Raw genomic sequence first — 21767 nt, 5'->3', positions numbered from 1 at the left:
GACAAACCGACGTGTCACCCTGTTTCCAATTTAGATGAAAATCGAAACACATAGAGCACAGCACGAGCTGAACTGCTATCGTTGAATGCCAAACGTCATCATGGCCTAAATTTGGACTCAAAAAACCACAAAACGTAGACCTTTTAGTTTTGCTGCGGGTCCATTTTGCTTAATGATGAGAATGAAAAAAATGTGTTTACATGCAAATCTTCTTGGATTTTTGATAAATTTTTTTTCCAATATTTTTAGAAAAATAGAGACGTGCCGATTTTATTTTTATACTCGGGGTTGTACATTTTTCCTTAAGGGGAAGTTATGACGTTATGACGTTATTTTTTTAATGCGTTTATTTTTCCAGGCTCATTTGCCGTAGCTTTACGGAGCCGATATTCATCGTTTGGGCTACAAAATTACTTAAACTTAACGTTAGTAAATCGGGGGCCGATTACTCACGGCTATCTCGAGGTTAGGGGTAACATATTGTAACAAACGGATGGCAGGGTAGGGATTGAGAACACAAGGTTTTTTCGAGCAATGTGCTCTTGATCTAGAACTAAGCGACATACTGGAGGAAAAGACAAACATGGGGGTACACCGATGGGGACTTGAGCGAACACAAGATGACACTAACTACTAAATCCTCAGATCGATCCGTTTTAAAAACACATAAATTAAATTAAAATAATCGAGATCTCTGCTCGCCAAGATGTCTCTAACGGGCCGCAAAGGTTGTTTTCCTCGGGCCCTGAGGGATGCGGATAACTCGGATCTAGCAACACAATGGAGGGTGCATGACCAAAGCACGTGGTCGATATCGTGATAGCCACTACCACAAGCGCACAAATTGCTGCCTGCGAGCCTGATTTGGAAGAAATGCGAGTCTAACGAGTAGTGATTGGACATAGCGCCCACCTTAGCTAGCGAGTCCGCTTTCTCATTACCCGGAATTGAGCAATGAGATGGGACCCAAACTAAGGTGATAGTTTTGGAGCAGTTAGATAAAGTACTCAATTTAGCTCAGATTTCGGTCAGGAAATACGTAGAGTGCTTCATTGGCCTCATTCATCGAATAGCCTCCAACGAGCTAAGGCTATCAGTAAATATAAAATAGTGATCAGATGGTAGTGAGGCAATTTGCTCTACTGCGTAGAATATGGCTGCTAGTTCCGCAACGTATACGGAACAGGGTTGAATACACTAAATCCAGTGGAAGCGTTTATAGTTGACCCATCTGTGAAAAAACTCTTATTGTTCTCGTTCTTATCGAGCCAGCAAGCAACCAAACAGAACGTTGAAGCAAAGTTTCGTCACCAAAACTCGAGCTCGGAAATTTTACCAGCAGGTTTTGACGAAATACCAAGGATGCCTGCTCATCGACGATGAAACCTACTTCAAAATGGATTTTGGACAGCTTCCTGGCCAAAAATTCTACATGGCAACGGCCCGAGGAGATGTTCCTGCGAAGTTTAAGTTTGCTTTTATGGACAAATTTGCCAAAAAACTGATGATTTGGTAAGGGATATGCAGCTGCGGAGCAAAGACCAAAGTGTTCGTGACGAATAAGACAATGGACTCGAAGTTGTACAATGAAGAATGCCTCAAAAACCGCGTACTACCTTTCATTAAAGCCCATAAAAGTCCCGTGCAGTTTTGGCCGGATTTGGCGAGTTGCCACTACAGCCGGGAAGTCATCCAGTGGTACCGCGATAATAACGTAGATTTCATCGATAAAAACATAAATCCACACTACTGCCCGCAATTCCGGCCCATCGAGAGATTTTGATCAATAATGAAGCGGAAGCTTAAGAAAAGTGGAAAAACGGCTCGGGACGCGATTCAGATGACCAAAATGTGGAACAAATGTGCCAAGGAAGTTGACTCCGGAGGTGTGCAGCGTTTGATGGGAGGAATAAAAAAGAAAGTGCGAATTTGCAATAGAAATGAAAAGAAATGATTTGTATTGATATCTTTTCCTACAGGTACAGTGAATAGCCTTTGTTTTGATGTATTAACCTTATTTGTACGTCAATCCTTTACCAAGATACAGATGATTTTATTATTCCGGATTCTAAATGGACATAGCTTTAATTATGTTTACAGTGTACGTTACTTTCTTACTTTTCCTGGTACTACATCCCTCAGGATTGCACCTGTTACGGCAACTAACTCGGTTTGTGGCTGCTTGTCTCTTATTTACTACTACATTTATTTAAAAAAAAAAACATGCAAGCGGTGAAAGGACTCAGACTTGAAAATATTGTTTTTTTTTTTATTAAAATAAAGTTGAGGAATTATTTCCAACACAACAACAGACTGCTATACTTTGGTGCAAAATAGCTTAATATGACTTTTAATAGTTTTTTCTTGCAAAACAACAAAACCAACCACTGATGTTTCAAATCAGTCAAATTAATAAAATGCTTACATCCCGTTCTCATTACAGCCTATACATACACTACCCAGCATAAGTATGGAATTGGTTCAGAAAGTATCGCAACACCCAAGATAAATATTGCAGACAGCAAATCTTCCGGTAATAAAAACAAAATTTGAAAAAAAAAAACGACCGAAATATTATTTCAGGCAGGGTTGCTTGCACTCACTTGCTATAAAAAACTGTTTTATTTTATTATGAAATCATTAGACTTCTTCTTCTTATTCGCATTTCAAGCTTATTGCTTAATGCATATTAGCTTATTGCGTGCTCTCTTACTGTTCTAAATGCACTTCCTCTGTTATTAATTGAGAGCTTTCTATGCCAATCACCAATGCATGAATTTGTATGTTGTGTGGCAAAAGCACAATGATACTCTATACCCAGAAAAGTCACGAAAATGTCCAACCCGAAAGACTCCCTCGACCGGACCGGGAATCGAACCCGCCGCCTCCAGGTTGGTAATACCGTGCCTTTACTGACTAGGCTATGAGGCCCCCTAAAATCATTGGACGTTATAATAATAATAAGTACCTGTAAGTTACAATAAGAGTTATAAATTAGGTGTTTGAGTTATAAAGTAGGTGTTTGACACATAAAACCTGTAAATATTGCTTTCAGAGCGTCACAATCAGCGATTGTACGATTCGTGAGCGCTCACTCTGAGGGAACGCTCACGAATAATAAAATTGCTAATTGTGACGCTCTGAAACCAAAATTGACAGGTTTTGAAAGATAAACACATACTTTGCAACCTCTTATTCTAAATGTCATGTACTTATTATCATTATAACTTTTTTTTTGCCGAAAAACAACTTTTTATAGTAAGTGAGTGGAAGTAACCCTGATTTCAGGTAAAGTAAGTGAACCAGTTTTCGTACTGGTGACATAGTTGCAATGCCGTAGAGTATTGCAATAACGATGATATAATGACTTTCTGATACTGGAAGCAGTACATGAACCTCGACATGATCATACTTTGCATCCATAATTCAATGACTAATTCTTTCAAAGTACTATGGAAACCAATTTAAAAAATTCAGATAATTCAAAACATTTGTCTTGGTTGTTAGATCGTTTTATTCAAATCTGTTTCAACTCTTGTTTGAATTCAGAAGTAAAATTTTAATATGCGTTAATTTTAAGTAAAAAATAAAAATGTTGATGTAACCAAACGGGTTTGGTTGACGTTTCCTCTCATAATCCCCATAGAAACAGTCTATTCACAACCACTTTTTCGGCACCGTCGTCAAACCCCGCTTTTTTCATCGTGAAAAATTTTCACACTTTGTCCTCTTGGATACGTTTTTCAGCCATCAATAAATGTTTTCGCTCACTCACGTCAAGCTCTGCCGGAATTATTGTAGAAACAATAACGCATTTGTGCTGCCATCTTTCTCACGGAAGTGAGTGTATAAACAGACAAGCTGTGAACTGTTAATTCTCTCACTCTCTCGTGCTGTGTCTAACAATCTCTCCAGTGGTGCCAGGAAAAATCTCCGAGGAGGCAAGCAGAGATTCACCCCAGAGAATGATATCTCTCGCACCCGGGTGATTCTCCCCAGAGAATTTTCAACCCTGCCTGGGGGAGACCCATGTAACTAATTCGTGAAGTTGTCGAGTTTCCATGAGAGAAACTCATATATTTCTCAGACAACAATTTGCTCAAATAGTTGTTCATAATTGGTGAAAGCCCACTATCGTGGAGTTTATCCGAAAGGACGTCGATACAAACAGAATCAAAAGCTCCCTTAATGTCCAAGAAAACTGAACCCATTTGCTGTTTTTGCGCATAGGCCAGTTGAATTTCAGTTGAAAGCAACCCAAGACAGTCGCTCGTTCCTTTGCCTCTCCGAAATCCAAATTGCGTATCTGAAAGTAAACCATTCGACTCGACCCATTTGTCTAGACGAAAAATAATCATTTTCTCCAACAATTTCCGTATACAGGACAGCATCGCGATGGGACGAAACTATGACGAGAGATCGCGGTTCTCGATGGAAGATAAACTGAGGCAATACTGAGGCATTTACCTCGAAAGTTAACCTGACATGCGACAACTTCAATGCCTGTCACCGATGGCAGATCGATTCTGTAGAAGGAATTGAGCTTGTTGATCCCCAGAAGAACCCCTCCATACGAATCTGCGCGGTCAAGGCGAATAATGTTGAAATCGTGGAAAGCAAGATCGAAGTCTGAAGAGAGCCATGTTTCACAAAGGGCAAATGCATCAGAAAGTGAGTTGTTAACTAAAAATTTAAATGTGTCAAATTTTGGCATAAGACTTCTACAGTTCCACTGAAGAACAGAGATCATATCCCCGACCTCATTCGGAGAATTATCGATCAAAGATATGATCGATGCAAGGAAGGACCACCTAGAAGCTAGTTGCTTCAAAAGAGTTTTCACCATTGGCAGCACTGAATTAATAATGAGTCAGAGATATTGAATATACTGAAGAAGCTATCCACAATACCAGAAAACGTGAACATGGGGGCATGTTCGTGCTGATTATTCAGCTGCTTTTTTGGTCGAAGAACTGGGACATCTGGGGGTTTAGATGATCCTGGAAGTGACGGAAAGTTCAAGGTTAAAAACCCGCTGGAATGGGTTTCGGTGCATTTCCGTTACCTCTTGATTTTTCCAAGGTGGAAGGGTGGTCCGTACGAGTGGCCGTACGAGGCTTTTCGGTGGTGTGTTTTTTCGCTCGTTTTCTCGTATTGCCTTTAAAGACAAACGGACTACCCTCACCGACCTCTGAGTCAGAGTCTAGATCATCAACTGGCAAAATGGAGAACGTGTTACTGCTTTTTGGTGTGGTCTGAGAAGATGAAGCGGTATTCTTCAAGAGTTCTGCTAGTGTTCTCTTGGAGCGAGCTTGCAGAGACCGCTTAAGTTTTTCTCCCTGCTGTTTGTACCTCGGGCAGTCAGTCAGGGTATGCAGGCTTTCCTTGCAGTATACGCATTTTGGAGGAGCACCGCAAGGGCCCTCTTGATGTTGCTCGCCACACTGATCACAGCGTGGTTAGTTCGAGCAGTAGTCCGATGTGTGACCAAGTTGTTTACATTTCGAGCAGTTCATTACCCGAGGTACAAACAGACGTACAGGCAGCCGAACCTTGCCAATAGCGACGTAGTGAGGTAACGCTGAACCCGAAAAGGTCACACGAAACGAGTTTGACAAGGAATAAGATTTTTTGGAGCCTACTACGGATACTGACTGCATTTGCAGGCAGTCCAATATCTTCACCTTCGGCAGAGCACGGTTTTTAAAGATTCCGAAGGAATCGGGACCCAAGAAATCATCACTAGTCAAACTCGCTTCGGTGACCACTCCTTCAATTTCTACCTCACTACTGGGTATGTAGACTCGGTATTCCAATGAAAATAGCTCGCACGCATTTGGTTAGCCTGTTTCCGGCCATCAACGGTAAAGCGCAGTTTTATTGGTGTTACCTTGAAAATATCGGTAACGCCTGAAAAATGTGTTGTTAGATTCTTAGAGATCCTCGGAATGTTCAAAGGTTTTTGTTTGGGCCGGAAAAAAACAACCCATGGGCCTTTCGAGGCTTCTGGGTAAGCCTTTAGCCGGGGGAGCGCAGAGGTTTTCGGGGGCAATGGTGTGGGGGGTGCAGGTGGACGAAGAGGAGATGTAGGGGGAGAGGGCTGTGGGCGATAACATTTCTTAGGATATGCTCCAGTATTTTTGCTGGAGAGCGAGTCAACTGGAACGTCAAGGGTTTCCATTTCCACAACTTCCTCGAGACTTTCGTGTGAGGTGGAATCACTCTGCTAAAGAGTAATATATAGAAAAAAAAAATCAAGAAAAAAAAATAATTTTTTTTTATTATTATATGAACATGTTTGAAAATCCACGCTTCACTTATAACAAGTTTAGTGTTGTAATTGAAGTCGATGTCGATACTTATAAATGTTTGTTATGTGCGAAAAAAGTAAATGTAGGGTTTGATCGGTGCTCGATAGTTCCCGCGATTAATGTGTTGAGATGCTTCAAATGTGGAGAATTTGGGCACAAGAGCATGGATTGCAAAAATTGTGATAGATGCTCTAGGTTCAGCCAACAACACAAAACGTCAGAATGTACGTCAACTATATTGAAATGTATTAATTGTTTGAAAACGAATAAATAACGAAAAATGAACTTGGACGTCAACCATGCCGCATTTAGCTCGGAATGTTTGCTCTATAAAATACTTTTTGATCAGAAGAAAAGCAGCTTGCGTTTCAATAAATAGCAGCCAAGTTCCAGGAATGTGAATCAATTCGATTTTTTATACTTGAATATTGTGGGGTTGTCAACAAACTACGTAGCATTACGTCAGATTGTTGAGGAAAAACGTCCTCTTTTAGTTTTAACTCATATTGTAGAAACTGAAGCTTTTGATCAGTATAGTATTCCGGGATATATTGTTGCTGCTTGTTTATCACATTCTAGACACACTGGCGGTGTTGCTATTTATGTCAAAGAATCAGTTCAATTCAACCTTCGTACCAACGAAGTTATTGATGGCAACTGGTTCTTGGGCATTACAGTTGTACGTGGCATGAAGATGGGTAATTATGGTGTTTTGTATCATTCTCTCAGTTCTAGTGACCAGCGTTTTGTTGAAGTTTTAGAGAACTGGCTTGAGACATTCCTTGATTCTAGTAAATTAAATATATTGGCTGGTGATTTTAATATTAATTGGCGTGATAACCATAATTCGAATCATTTGAAGCGTTTAGCTGAGTTTTTTAATTTAAAGCAAACGGTAAATGAATATACGCGTATTTCCAGGCACAGTAGAACTTTAATTGACCACGTTTATTCCAATTTTGATTCCATTTGTTTAGTTACGGATACTGATTTGAAAATAACCGATCATGAGACTTTAGTGATTAATGTCTTAGACCATGTTAACGATAACGATAATTTTGTAAAATTGAAGTGCTGGAGGAAATATTCGAAGCAAGCTGTTTCAAATCTTGTTGAGAGAAGCCTGGATTTTCCATTCGCGGCCGGTAACTTAGATGAATCTACAGCTGTTCTTAATAACGCTTTGAAAACGTGTACCAATCAACTAGTTGAGCAAAAGTTTGTTTCTTTGAAAAACTCGAACAGCTGGTACAATTAGGATCTTTTGCGTCTTAAACGGAAAAGGGACAAATGGTACAAAAAGTTTTGTAGATCTAATAATGACAATCATTGGACTAGGTACACAATGGCGCGTAATAAGTATTCACAATCGATAAAGAAAACTCGTTGTGAATATGTTCAAAGGAAGATAGATCAGCATCAAAACAACAGCAAAGAGTTATGGAAAATTTTGAAATCTTTATTAAAACCTAGTAATTGCAAACCGCGGTCCATAACTTTTAATGGCACATTAGAACAGTCATAACAAGTAATTGCAGCTAAGTTTAATGATTATTTCGTAGATAGCGTTTCATTGATTAATCAATCTATTGAATTGGTGGTCGATGAACCTGACGAAATAAAACAGCCAGTTAATAGTAGTTGTAGATTTGAAGTTTTTCACCCAATCACATTAGATGAACTTAGAGTTATTTGTTTTTCATTAGGAAAATCGGCTGGAGTAGATAATGTTAATGCTAGAGTTATTCACAATTGCGTTCATGTTATTGGCCACATCTTGCTGGACCTTATTAATGAATCATTACAAACTGGACATGTGCCACAAATTTGGAAGGAATCCTTAGTAGTCCCTATTCAAAAATTTGCTGGAACGATTAAAGCCGAAGAGTTTCGTCCCATCAACATGTTGCACACATTAGAGAAAATTTTAGAACTTGTTGTTAAAGGCCAGCTGTTGGAGTATTTAAATAGTAATAGTTTGTTGATACCAGAACAATCGGGATATCGGGAAGGTCATTCTTGTGAAACCGCGTTGAATTTGGTATTAGCGAAGTGGAAAAATAACTTGGAGTGTAAAGATACGATTGTTGCTGTTTTTTTGGATCTTAAACTCGCTTTTGAAACAATTTCTAGGCCCTTATTGTTAAGATCAATCAAGCGCTTTGGAATTACGAGTACTGCATATAAATGGTTTGAAAGCTATTTGCCTGACAGAACTCAACGGACTGTTTTTAATGATTCTGTTTTCAGTCCCGTGGGGAATACCCTTGGAGTACCCCAGAGAAGTGTATTAGGGCCCCTGTTATTTATTATGTATATTAATGACTTGCGACGTGTTTTACGATTTTGCGACATTAATCTTTTTGCAGATGATACTGTGTTATTCATTGCAGCTAAGGATTTAGATGATGCCGTTTTACACTTGAATGAAGATTTGCGTTCTCTAAGTAGATGGTTGGAGTATAAACAGTTAAAATTGAATACAAGTAAAACTACATGTATGGTTATTTCGCGGAATAGAGTAAATAAGAACGTCTCTGTTGTAATTGATGATGAGACTATTGATCGCGTTCGGGAGATTACTTATCTTGGCGTGATTATTGATGACACACTTAAGTTCAACTCTCACATTGACAATGTCATCAAGAAAATTTCCAAGAAGTATGGAATTCTATGTCGACTGAAAAACGATTTAACTATTGCCAGTAAAATACAGCTATACAAATCAATCATCTCTCCTCATCTTGACTTTTGCCCGTCCATTTTATTTCTGGCCAATGCAACACAAATATCGAGATTACAGCGCTTGCAGAATAAAATAATGCGTTTGATTTTGAGATGTAATAGATTCACTTCCTCAACTTTGATGCTAGACGCCTTACAATGGTTGTCGGTGAAGCAAAGAATTGTATATTTGACTATGGTGTTCATTTTTAAAGTAGTTAACGGTTTGCTGCCTCGATATTTGTGTGATCGAATTGAAAGAGGAAGTGACTTTCATAGATATAATACTAGAAACGCGGTTGAAATAAGAACACCACATTTCTTGACTTGTGCTTCACAAAATTCATTATATTATAAAAGAATAAATGTTTTCAATTCGATGCCTTGACATATCAAACGTTCAGCAACACTTACAGAATTTAAGAGACACTGCATTTCACACGTTAAAACTGTCTTTTGAACAGTTATCCAGTGAGTTTTTTATGAATTGACAAATTATGTATCTTGACGAAGTTATCTCTAACGGATTATTTTATATGGATAGCTGTCATAACGACTTTTTAATAATTATTGTAGCACTGCAAAAACTATTTTGTTCGCCACGATGGTGATGATGGATTTTTGATATTTAATTTAATAGTAGTAGTAAAAAAAATAGTAGTCTACAAAGGTTTGAGCCTCGCGCGCGTATTACGGATATAGAGGACTGAATTTAACATTTGATAAAAAAAAAATGCAATTTTGAAGCTTATTTGGAAGATACCTTGAGTTAGTAGTAAGTTTTCTGGCAAATGTTGGGGGTTCGTGAGCATTCCTGACATTGCTGAAAATTATGATAGCATCAGATTGCGGGGTTGCTAGTGTAATAGGATGCTTTGTTGATTGTTCATTAACTCTTGATTGCTTGTAATACTTATGAATATTTTAGGTGGACAAAAAGGCGGTGCACGCCTGAGCTTTTCCACATTTATATCGCTGTAAAGCAACTGTAAACTCTAGAGGGAATTTATATCTGTAACTGAAACCAGTTCGATTTTGTTTGTCAACCTGGTTAAAATGTCATATTCAATTATCTTAAAGATAAATCGTCCAGCTCAAACCTTTGTAGGGGTAAGAGGTGGGACCATCATCATCATCATTTCATTATATACTATTTGCAAAATTTTGGATCATCCTTAGTGATACGAAAAAAAAACAAGGGAAAAAATTGGACTTTTTGGATCACCCTAATTAAACACCAGCCTAATATTGGACCAGGGAAACAAGGGAGATGCTATACTGTCGAGAACAAAACAAGCGACACGATTTATACCTATTGCACTGAGGCGGCAGCAGACTGGAGAGATATAATTGTTTGAACCAAACGGCTGCAAAGTCAATAACCTCGTTGTTGTGTGCCTCGGTCGCCTCGGTAGGCAATATGACGCTCTTTCGTTGTTGCTATCGATGGGGTGATGATTTTGCTGATGATGTTGCGATGATGCTGGGTTAAAGCTGGACCGTAATGAAAGCACTCGACATATCATTAACGGCTTCCTCACTCGCGCACTAGTTGTCTTAACACTATGCCAAACTAACTTTGGCGAGAAAAAAACTCTCGCGTGGAGGAAAAACTCGAAACTCAAATGATAGTGTCGTACAACGAGACCGATGCGACTTGACCGGCTCAGCGTGCGAGACGGAATGCACAAGTGTGTTATGACGTTATGATTTTTCTAAAATATCGAAAAAAGTATCAAAAATCTAAAAAAAAACACATTTTTTCTTATTTTTCAAAGAAAATTTATGTGAAAAAACATTTTTTTATAAATCATTATCGCGGACTCGAAAAACCACAAATCATCAACCTTTCGGTTTTGCTGAGTGTCCATTTTTTTTCATCATGAGATAGCAAAACATATTTTTTACATGTAAATTTTCTCAGAAATCTAAAAAAAAAACTGATTTTCTTTGATTTTTGATAAATTTTCCCAAAATTTTTAGAAACATGAAAACGTGCCAAACAAATATTTTCGGGGTTGTAAACTTTCCCTTAATGTGAGGCTTCAGGACGCAAAACAAGAAATGAAATTTACAATTCTTCACCTATTTTTTAGCGAATATTGGTTGAGTGGAATGAAAATCCATCAGCAACTTGTTAATAACACCCTTTCCCTGACTAATAGTCACAAATAATCACAAGCGAGAAAAGTTGAATGGAAACTCATTGCCAACATCAACAGTTCCCCTTTACCACCGTGGGATTAATTTACGAGCTGGGCTCTCCTCCTCACTAGTTTTTATCATCCAACTTCAAATTGCAGTCTGCCGTTCCTTAAAAAAATCGGGAAAATCCCGTTAAAATTTAAGTTTACTTTTTGATACTCGAACCACAAATAGTCGGAGCCACTATCGCATGGTCCCCGTAGCCGTCCGTGGTACTGACATCATGTGCTGGTAGCATAAAGAGTGACAACAGTAATGTCCGGTTTACACTAGTGCTGGATCAATAGTGCTGATGTGCCAGCTGATAGCAAAAATTGTCATCAGCACGATGTAAGCAGTTTTCAGCTATCGCAGTTATCAAGTCGCCAATTTCAAGCGCTCCTGCATTTGCAAGCAGACTGACATTTTGGTTTGCAGCTTGATCAGCTTGATCACCAGCATAAGTGTAAACCGGGCATAGCCGGCTGGGTGATAAAACGAAAGCTGACGTGGTCCGGCTTTCCTGGGCTGTAAGACGATGCTAGGGGCGGGTGCCATTACTGTGCCGTCTCGTGGACAACTTTATGGCGGTCATCCTAATTGTTGGCTACTTGTGAATGATTTTTGTTTTATTTTAGGCACTCCGTCTCCCATTTCAAGAAGGATCAAAGCATTTTCGATGGCTAGGTCAGAAACCGCAAGTAAAGCTTGGTGGTGTGGGAAAAAAGGTTGAGAGTAAAATATGAGCGATGGAATTTAAGATTCTATGGGCAAACTGGCCCAAACAAAATGTTGCATGGATTTTTTTTGCAAACACACTTAAAAGAGCAATTCACCCAGACATAAATCAAAGTAACCGTCTAGTAGAAGGCATTAACGGGCTCTCACCTGCATCCGGGGACAGGGCCAGAAGAGAACCGGTTTTCCATAGCTGGCTGTAAGATGAGTAGATAAACCGTCACAGTATCCGATGGCCCCGTCTTCACCGCCCTCCTCCAATGTGTAGAGCACCGCCGAGATGAATGGATCGGATAGCCATCGCTCGAAGCTGGTCAAATCTGTGTGGGAAAAGAAAAAGAGAATAGAGCGTACAATTTTGAGAAAGCGGAAACGGAAAAGACGAATGAAATAAGGTTTTCATGAAGCGGAAGCGCATTAAAGCCACTCATTCGTTTTTGGGTGGTTGAATCGCAGACAGGTGGGTGTGGAAATGCTATGCAGCAAGTGAGCAGTGAATTTCGGAAGCCTCCAAGGTGAAGGCGACGACAGCTAAATTGGATTACCTTTTCCCGGAATGAAGCGAATAAATGTATATAGCAGATAAAGCAATTTCCTAGAATGTAACAATTTATGCCTTAAGCTGCAACAGAAGATGGCTTGGATGATGAGCATAGATTTTCTTCAATCAGGATCAGGGAATTTGATTTTTCCGAATAATTTTGAAAAGATTACGATTGGAACTCGTAGCTGTGGGGATAGTAGAATAGTGATGATGAATTCAAAAATTTTCACGGGGAGGTATACGAGTACAATATTTGGAAGGGAAGTAAAGCCCAAGCAACACCATTTGTTTCTCAGCGAGTATCAACAACCTTAGTGTAACTAATAGACGATCTAAATTATGGACAACGCACCGTATATAAAACTTCATTGTACCTTAAAAAGCGCAGAAGGTGGAGTTTCTTTGCAACTTATGTTTGTGGCATAAAGTGTTGCAAATAAGGTGCATGTAACATGATATATGAATGACACAAGTTGTAAATGAGGTTTTAACTGACTTAGCTGCAATGTTTCACTGAAATATTTTAAACAGTACTGTGATATTTTCGAATACATGTAAATGACATTCAAGTTGACCACATAAATGTACTGGATATTTTTGTGAGGTGATGCGGAAAAAGCATACTTTTTTTGTATATTAATTTATTTGATAAGGCTCAACCAAATTAACTTAACAGAGCCGAGGATTCATGGTCACTATACAATACATCTTAAAGCTATAGTCAAAAGGTACAACACAATAAACACTTTATCTTCCGCTATCCAAAAAGCCTCCTCCATCAGAACTGGAGCCGCTTCCAGTAGTTTCATTGTATGGCAAATTGTTGTACGCCAACGAGGGTCAGAGCGCGTCCATTGCAGCAATGGACGTAAAACGTGGTCAGCACTCACACAATCATCACGAAACGGTTGCTTTCCAAAGTCGACGACGCATCGACCGAAAGAACTGCTGATGAAGAACAATGAGGAGGACCACACAATGGTTGCTGCCGAGTAAACAGACGATCGCGTAGCACACATCGAGAGTGGCCTGCTTTTGTCGACAGCCGAGTGAACACTGAAAAAAGCATACTGATGTTTTTATTTAGACTGCAAAATCAGAAATGACAATCGTAGAAAAAGTCATTTGAATAAAAGTATGAAATTAATTACTTTAAAATATTGATAACTAGCCCGTTTTTTCAAACGCATCATGCCACAAATTTGCAGCTTAAAAATATGTCGAAATAAAAAATTGATCTCTAAAATTAAATATTTATATTCAAACTATTGGAAAACATTACAGCTGTAATAAGTATTTCACGTTTGTATGTTAATAGGGTGTGAAACATGTATAAATTGAAAAATAAGTTTATTATGTTTATTTCTGGTGGATTACATATGGCTGCCAGTCTTAGCAACAGCATTCTAATTGTGTACATTGCGGGTCAACATGTTCAGTACAACCATATTTATTTGTATGTGCGGTTGTGTTTGCGAATGTGATTAGTTTTTGATTTCATTCTAACCGAATTAAATTAGTATGATGATGAGTTCTTAAAACTTAAAATTATGTTTAAAAAAAAGTAATAATCCATTAGATGGCCAGTGGTCACTCTACATAATGTACCCAGGCACTTTTTCGGCTCTCTAAGGCAAGGCAGCGCTCTGTTGTGAGCCAATCACCGACAAGATATTCTGATAAGCTGGTAGATGCCAAACCCCGTCACATCAGTGGGCAACTAAAACACTCCTACCAGAACCCTATTTCATGAAGTGTCCGACCCGTAGCCGCAAACCTAAATTCTAATCAGCATAGTTAATTTAAAATAAATACTTTACAAGTAACTATCAATCAAGGACTCATAAGTGAATAGCTTTTTTAAACCAAATAAGCGTTTTTTATGCAGTGCCGATTTTTATTTATTTATTTATTCGTCAATCAATCAAATCGTAGACTACATATCAACATTAGGACTTATGTTCTATGACTTCGCAGGGTTCTGAAATATATTTTTTATTCTTTTGAGGGCATATTTAGGTTAATCATTTCACAATGCTGATTATAAAAAAATTAGATCCTATTTATTTTAATTTTTTAACTGACAGAAAGTTTATTGAACGAAAAAATGCATAAACATATTTTTTTTTAATAAATAAAGTAAATGGTATAGATTTTTATCAATTTCAAAAATCAATCAATCAATAAGTAAATAAATAAATGAAATAAAAACAAATTGAAATAGCCTGTAAACCAATTGGAATTAATGACTTTAACTCGCAAATCCCCACTGTCTATTACTGAAAATTGCTAAAACTTTCATAATTTCGTCATTTTTGAACAGAATATTTGTATCTATCCATTGCAATAGAACCACAAACTTCTCAAGTTTTGATGAGAATTTCAGTATTTCTGATTCTGATTCTAAAAATATTATGAAATTGAAAAAGTGTAAATTTTTGACATTGGGGGTTTGAAAATCAAACGAAATTTTACCGGTTCGATTTTTTTCGATTCGTTTTGTTTTTTTCTAATAGGAAGCCATCCACAAATTATGTAAGGGTTTTTGAATGATCATTTAATCCCCCTCCCGTCCTTATAAGACTCTGTTAAATTTGCAGTTCACAACCCCTCCCCCGAAAGTCTTTCTGAGATTTTAAAATTTTCAGAAGATCGTTAGATATCGATTTGGGTAAATTTTTACATGCATTTGCGCATTTAATGTATTTGGACGTGTTTTGGCATTGAATCGCTTAAGATAAAATTATTTTTTTCACGTACTAAATTTTATGAATGAAAATGTCAACCCCCCCTGAGGGGATCCCTCATTCCATTCCATTACTAAATTTGTGGATGATCCCAAATGTTGGAAAAGATATAAATAATCCAAGAAAATCATTTTTTCCAAAGATTTCATAGAAAATTAGCATGCATTAGCATGCATTAGCAATACGCTTTCAATTTTACCGAAGAAAGTTGGACTCCCAACCAAACCGAAAGGTTGATTTTCTGCGGCTTTTGAGACCATCTTTGTACGATGATGTCTGAAAAAAAATGTATTTACCTTCTCTTAAAAAAAAAAAATGAGAAAACTTGAGCGGTTACGGATTCCGAAGACGGTCGTTGAAGATCAGTGGTGGGACTCGTATGACTCGCAGATACAAGAAACAAAAATTTAACTCCAAATGAATATGTGTGAATGTGAACATTCTCCATTATAGCAACATAATTTCGGCCGGTAGTGTACGGTTCATCCAGATATAATCCAGCTCACTGAGATGTTGCAAACATGTTAAATAGTACGTTACAATAATTTAGTTATTTTTCAAGACATCATGAAAAGTTTACAACAAGTATTTTTTACGTTGTAGATGAGTGGATAATAAAATTAATGATTCATATTGAACTGCAACAACATTGCAACGATTTGTCAACATAACTGCACCATTACGTATTATCGATGGTATCCATGTTCCAGTTATGTTGAAAATAAGTAGCAAATGCGTAGTTTGAACAATCATAAAATTTGTTGAGTATGTGCGTGCTTTAAACGTCACTTGTCAGTAACAATGTGACATCGAGTGGTAGCGACATCGGTGCAGCTCCTCCGCCAGCAGTCATCAGGTTTCGGCATTATAAGCCACTAGTTCTGGCAATTCACCCGCTATTTGGTGCCGTTTCCAGTTCGCCAGCAGTTCCGGCAAATACGAGCTCCGTCTCTAACGGATCCTCAACGGCCACATCTCCGTTCGGCGGTATCAACATATTTGCTGCCCCCAGCTCATGCAACAACCAATCCATCGTCACCTCAGGCTTCTCACCGTTCTATTTAGCCCTTTGGAACACCCGGCTGGTTGATAGACTAGGGGTCGTCCATTAATTATGTCACACATTTAGGGGGGAGGGGCGTTTTGAAAACTGTGACGAGCCATACAAAAAAAAATAAGGTTCATACAAAAAATGTGACAAAGGGGGGAGGGGGTTTGAAAATGGGCTAAATTTGCGTAACATAATTAATGGACCATCGCCTACGGTCAAGCCAGCCGCTGTTGGAATCGGTTTTAGTCACCATCGTCCCCCGCCATCCGTAATCATATCGTAATCCGATTTCTCCGCTTTTTCCAATGTTGTCCAAAAATATTTCACAACGTCAAAGTGACAAGACATATTTGAGCCATGGTAGATACTAGATGGTTACAACAAACCTTTACAGTGACAAATTGATTCAGTTGGTTGCAAAACAAAGTTTGAAAACTTATAGATTCATACGCTTAATTGGAACAAGATTGCAAATTGGTTCTTCAACACATCTTGGTTCGTAAACTTCTAAGTAACATTTCGAAACAGTTGCTCAATAGGTACAAAAAACATATAGTTCACACTCTGTTGCACCAAAGTTTTAAGAAACATAATGTTTTATGGAACTCTCATTCATTATAACTACAATACACTGGAGGAGCTTATGAAAGCTGTCGATGAAATTGAAGAAGATTTATGATATTGTAACAGAAGAATGATCAAGAAATTCATTGAAAATTTTATTTAATTGTAACCATTATGCAATCCTATATTATGATTTCTATTTAGAGATGATTTGTTAAAACAAATAAAAATATTTTAACAAAATGGGTGGCCTGAATGAAACCAATTGTTAATTATATTTGCTTTAAATTTTGATTTATCTTCAAGATATTATTCTTTGCATTTAACTTTGAAACTGTTATTGGTTTCAAAACATAATCATTAAAGAGCTGGTTGGAAATGCTATCGAACATGAAGCTTTAGTGTGATAATATATTAGCTAGAGAATTGTCTGAAGAGTCTTGATGAATGTGGGCGTCTTAGTGGAATACCTGTATAAAAAGAGATCGAAGGGTTAGAAATTTCCATTTAATTCCACTACCTTATTTGCTTATCCTTGACGGATACGCGTATTTCGTCTACAATGTGCAGACTTCTTCAGTGTCTTGTACTAATACTAATAGTTGTCGAGTATTAGTACAAGACACTGAAGAAGTCTGCACATTGTAGTCAAGGATAAGCAAATAAGGTAGTGGAATTAAATGGAAATTACTAATCCTTCTCTCTCTTTATATGTCTGAAGAGTGTTATCACACTAAAGCTTCATGTTAAAGGGTGATACGGTCAAAATTGGTCAATATCAATTGACGTATTTCTTTCAATTTTGCATTTAAAAAACCTGAACACCCCTCATTTTGAAGGTGTGTGTGTGTAGAATGTTGCTCCTATTTTGATTTTGGAATTCACTCTTCAGTTGTCAAAATGCCGTCCAAGCAAGAAGAGCAGCGTATCAAAATTTTGCTCGCGCATCGCGAAAATCCGAGCTACTCGCACGCAAAGTTGGCAAAATCGCTAAAAGTTGCCAAATCAACCGTTACAAATGTAATTAAAGTGTTTGGGGAACGTTTGTCGACAGCCAGGAAGTCTGGATCGGGGGGAAATCGAAAACCGGAAGCCGCTGAGACGACAAAGAGAGTTGCCGGTAGTTTCAAGCGAAACCCTAACCTCTCTCTCCGAGATGCCGCAAATAAGCTGGGTGTATCGTCTACAACCGTGCATCGAGCCAAAAAACGAGCCGGACTATCGACTTACAAGAAGGTAGTGACTCCAAATCGCGATGATAAACAAAATACGACGGCCAAAGCGCGATCCCGGAGGCTGTACACGACGATGCTGACGAAGTTTGACTGCGTGGTAATGGACGACGAAACCTACGTCAAAGCCGACTACAAGCAGCTTCCGGGACAGGAGTTTTATACGGCAAAAGGAAGGGGAAAGGTAGCAGATGTTTTCAAGCACATGAAACTGTCAAAGTTCGCAAAGAAATATCTGGTTTGGCAAGCCATCTGTACCTGTGGCTTGAAAAGCAGCATTTTCATAGCTTCCGGGACTGTCAACCAAGAAATTTACGTGAAAAAGTGTTTGAATAAACGTCTGCTGCCTTTCCTGAAGAAACACGGTTGTTCCGTACTGTTTTGGCCGGATTTGGCATCTTGCCATTACGGTAAAAAGGCCATGGAGTGGTACGCCGCCAACAACGTGCAGGTGGTTCCCAAGGACAAGAACCCTCCCAACACGCCAGAGCTCCGCCCAATTGAGAAATACTGGGCTATTGTCAAGCGGAACCTAAAGAAGACCAAAAAAACTGCTAAGGGCGAGCAGCAGTTCAAGGCAAACTGGCTTTCTGCGGCGAAGAAGGTGGACAAAGTGGCTGTACAAAATCTGATGGCAGGGGTCAAGCGTAAGGCCCGGCAATTCGGATTTGGAAAAGCGGAAGCCTAACTGAATAATTTCCTGAACTTGAAAAAGAAATTTAATTTGATTTTTTAAATAAACGATTTCACCGATTTACACGCGTTTTCCCTTGACCAAATTTTGACCGTATCACCCTTTAGATAGCATTTCCATCCAACTCTGAAAATCGTAAACTTCACGTATGCAGTAACGTAAAAACACTTTGAATGCAACAACTCAAGGTGGGAGTAACCGTCAACAATGCGGATGATGGTACAGCCGCAACAACCACCCTACTGCTTCCTCTCTGAGATGACTAAGTTGGTCATGACGAGAGGAGCAACACGATAGCTGGGTAAACAAGAATTGCATTATAACACACCATCGACTGGAAATGCTTTCGGCAACGTGGGGCTTCAGGTAGTGATGAAACGTCGCAAGAACTATTCCACAGCCACAGAAAGTAAATGAGCAAGTCAAATGCACGCTTTTTTGCCTGTAGATTTGAAGAAATACTTCAAATCTCCTCGTACATTGTACGAGCTAGGCAAAGATGTGTGCGTTTGACTAGTACTGTCGCATTAATGGCCCTTCGCTCATTTTCAACTTCTATTCAATTTTCATACAGTCATACTTTAGCGGAACTATCTACCTACACTCTTCAGACTATTGTCTAACTAATAAATTGTCATAAATAAGTTTCCCTGATTTTTTAAATTACTTCAATCAGTCCCATGTCGGTTATTCCATAAAAAATTTGAAGTGGTAAGGGAAACCAACCGTAATTACGGACATTTGTGGATTCTATCAACCATGGCTGTAAACATTATGAAGGAGGAAATATTTTGAAGTCCGATGTGGGGAACTGTCATAGTATATTTTTGTTAACGACGCGATCGATTTACACGTGCGAAGGAACGCTATCGCTGCTTACAATTTATTTTATTTGTTATTTGTGAGCCTATACTTATTGAGTGGAGAGAGTCTCAATCAATTGAAAATATAGTTTTTAGCTCAGAAATACCTTTGAGATGTTATGCCCAAGAGCCAGTACTCTAACTATTGTGAGAGCCTATTCTACTTTGGGAATCTACAGTTTTTCTTGAACTAGAAACTTACCAAGGAGTTTTCGGATGAAAACAACGATACAACCGCATTGAGTATCACTTATGAACTAACCTTATTCTACAATTCTTTTCCCTTATATATCAACATTCTATTCTAAAAATGATCCTCGAGTAGAAAAATTCCCTAATCTAATGTGTAGGGGAAAATATGACAACATTAAAAAACTAGATTCCTTCCTACATTTATCACCTACATTCTCTCCTGATTTACGTAGCAAACTTCCACCTCGCAACGCTTTCAAATTCAGGTTAAAAAATCTAAATGTGAACGTGTCCCTATACGCCCTTCTGGCATGCGCTTATCTATCGTGCAGTGCATATCCTACAACTCTATTCTAAGCTTTACCTGAGCGCGGCAGACATAGACCTAAATAAACAACTAGTCTTGTAATATTTCGTTCCACTTTCTTTGCAAAACGTTATCCTTATACCTGTTTTTACTTTACGAGGAAACATGGTTTGTCTGAAATACAATTATTTTCATACTCTGATCTTTTCTTGATAATTAATGATGTTGCTTTATTAGCAAATGTCGCGTTCGCAACAATTTTCGTTTAAGAAACAAAGTTGGAAACACTTACTTGAAACGTAAAAGTAGATTATTTCGAATGTCAAAAGTTCTTACACGAGTCATGTATTTGCTGTTGCAATATGCACGCAGTCAACCATTAAAACAGCAGATACGAAAAATTCACATCGCCTCACATGTTTTCATCACATTGGTTTCAGCCACCTTAAGAACAAAACAAAATAAAAAGAAGAAGTCTGACAATAATGCTGATGATTTGAATAATAAAATATAGATGGCAATACAGAATGTATTTACAATACAATTACTGTAACCCGTCCACTAGACTGATGCAAAATTTGAAATTTTCGCTCCACAGTCTTCAAACGGTTTCAAATCGGGTCCTGATTAGCCTCCGAATGTTTAAACTCATTTGATTAGAAACTAATGGGCTAATCAAGGCCCAATTTGGAACCGTTTGAGCACTGTGGAGTGAAAATTTCAAATTTAGCATCAGTCTACCGTCCACCCACTGCTGTTTCTTTTACTTCCCTTCCGAAGGAAGACGCGACCAGAGATTTGTATGCCTCAGAAAAATCCCACCGACTTCGGCTAGGATTGAACCCAGACACATTGGGGCGAGAAAGCAGTCACGCTTACCACTACACCACCGGCGCCGGCGTATCCTTTAACCAATTATGATTTTTTTTTGTATATGTTTAGTGTCAACCATAAACTTGTTATCTACAGAAAATCAGCTCAATTGGCTGAAGGACAGCCGGTGTACTACCCACCAGATATATGGAGGGGTTACTCAATAAAATCAATCGTGTAGGGTTCATAAAGGTACAGTATTGCCAACACTAGTGTAAATACTAGTGTATTGATGTGTGTATACAAATATGCTGGTTTATAATGCTGATTTACCAAAAATGGTGCAAACCGATCAAGTTTGAGCCAGAAACTGGTGCGCATCATCAGCAACGAAAAACTGTTTACATCATGCTAATATGTAGCGGCACCGGTAGTGTAGTGGTAAGCGCGATTATCTCTCACCCCAGTAGGCCTGGGTTCAATCCCAGTCGGCGCCGCCGAGATGTTCTGAGGCATGACATCTCTGATCACGCCTTCCTTCGGAACGGAAGTGAAGCCATTGGTCCCCGGTTCATGAGTTGATGGGTCGATAGATAGGGTCCAGGTGTGGGAGCTGGCTTCCTGGCGTCGGTAACATTGGTGCTCAGCTCTTTTCTTTTGGTTTTTGAAGTAAATATATGTATAAAACTACCCTAAAATTTTGGTTTGATTCTAAACATTATAAAAAAATGGGCATGACATTTTCGGTGTTGCAATAATTTCGTGTTCGCCCTTTATTACTGTCTTAAATTTTAAGTTAAATG

General features: G+C 38.5%; 1 protein-coding gene across 1 annotated transcript in view; it reads right to left on the bottom strand.

Moving 5' to 3' along the window:
* The window catches only part of LOC135714821 (uncharacterized), a 464202-nt gene that overhangs the window by 284487 nt on the left and 157948 nt on the right, over positions 1–21767 (bottom strand). The window contains exon 3 of the mRNA XM_065238233.1: positions 12108–12277. Within this exon, the coding sequence (XP_065094305.1) occupies positions 12108–12277 (170 nt within the window). The remainder of the gene's footprint in view (positions 1–12107; positions 12278–21767) is intronic.

The sequence above is a fragment of the Ochlerotatus camptorhynchus genome, unplaced genomic scaffold (assembly GCF_037179485.1).
Source record: "Ochlerotatus camptorhynchus isolate MF236.1 unplaced genomic scaffold, CSIRO-AGI_Acam_v1.1 ptg000004l, whole genome shotgun sequence".
Lineage (NCBI taxonomy): Eukaryota > Metazoa > Arthropoda > Insecta > Diptera > Culicidae > Ochlerotatus > Ochlerotatus camptorhynchus.
The sequence above is the reverse complement of the archived record's forward strand: the minus strand, read 5'-3'. Positions and strand labels throughout refer to the sequence as shown.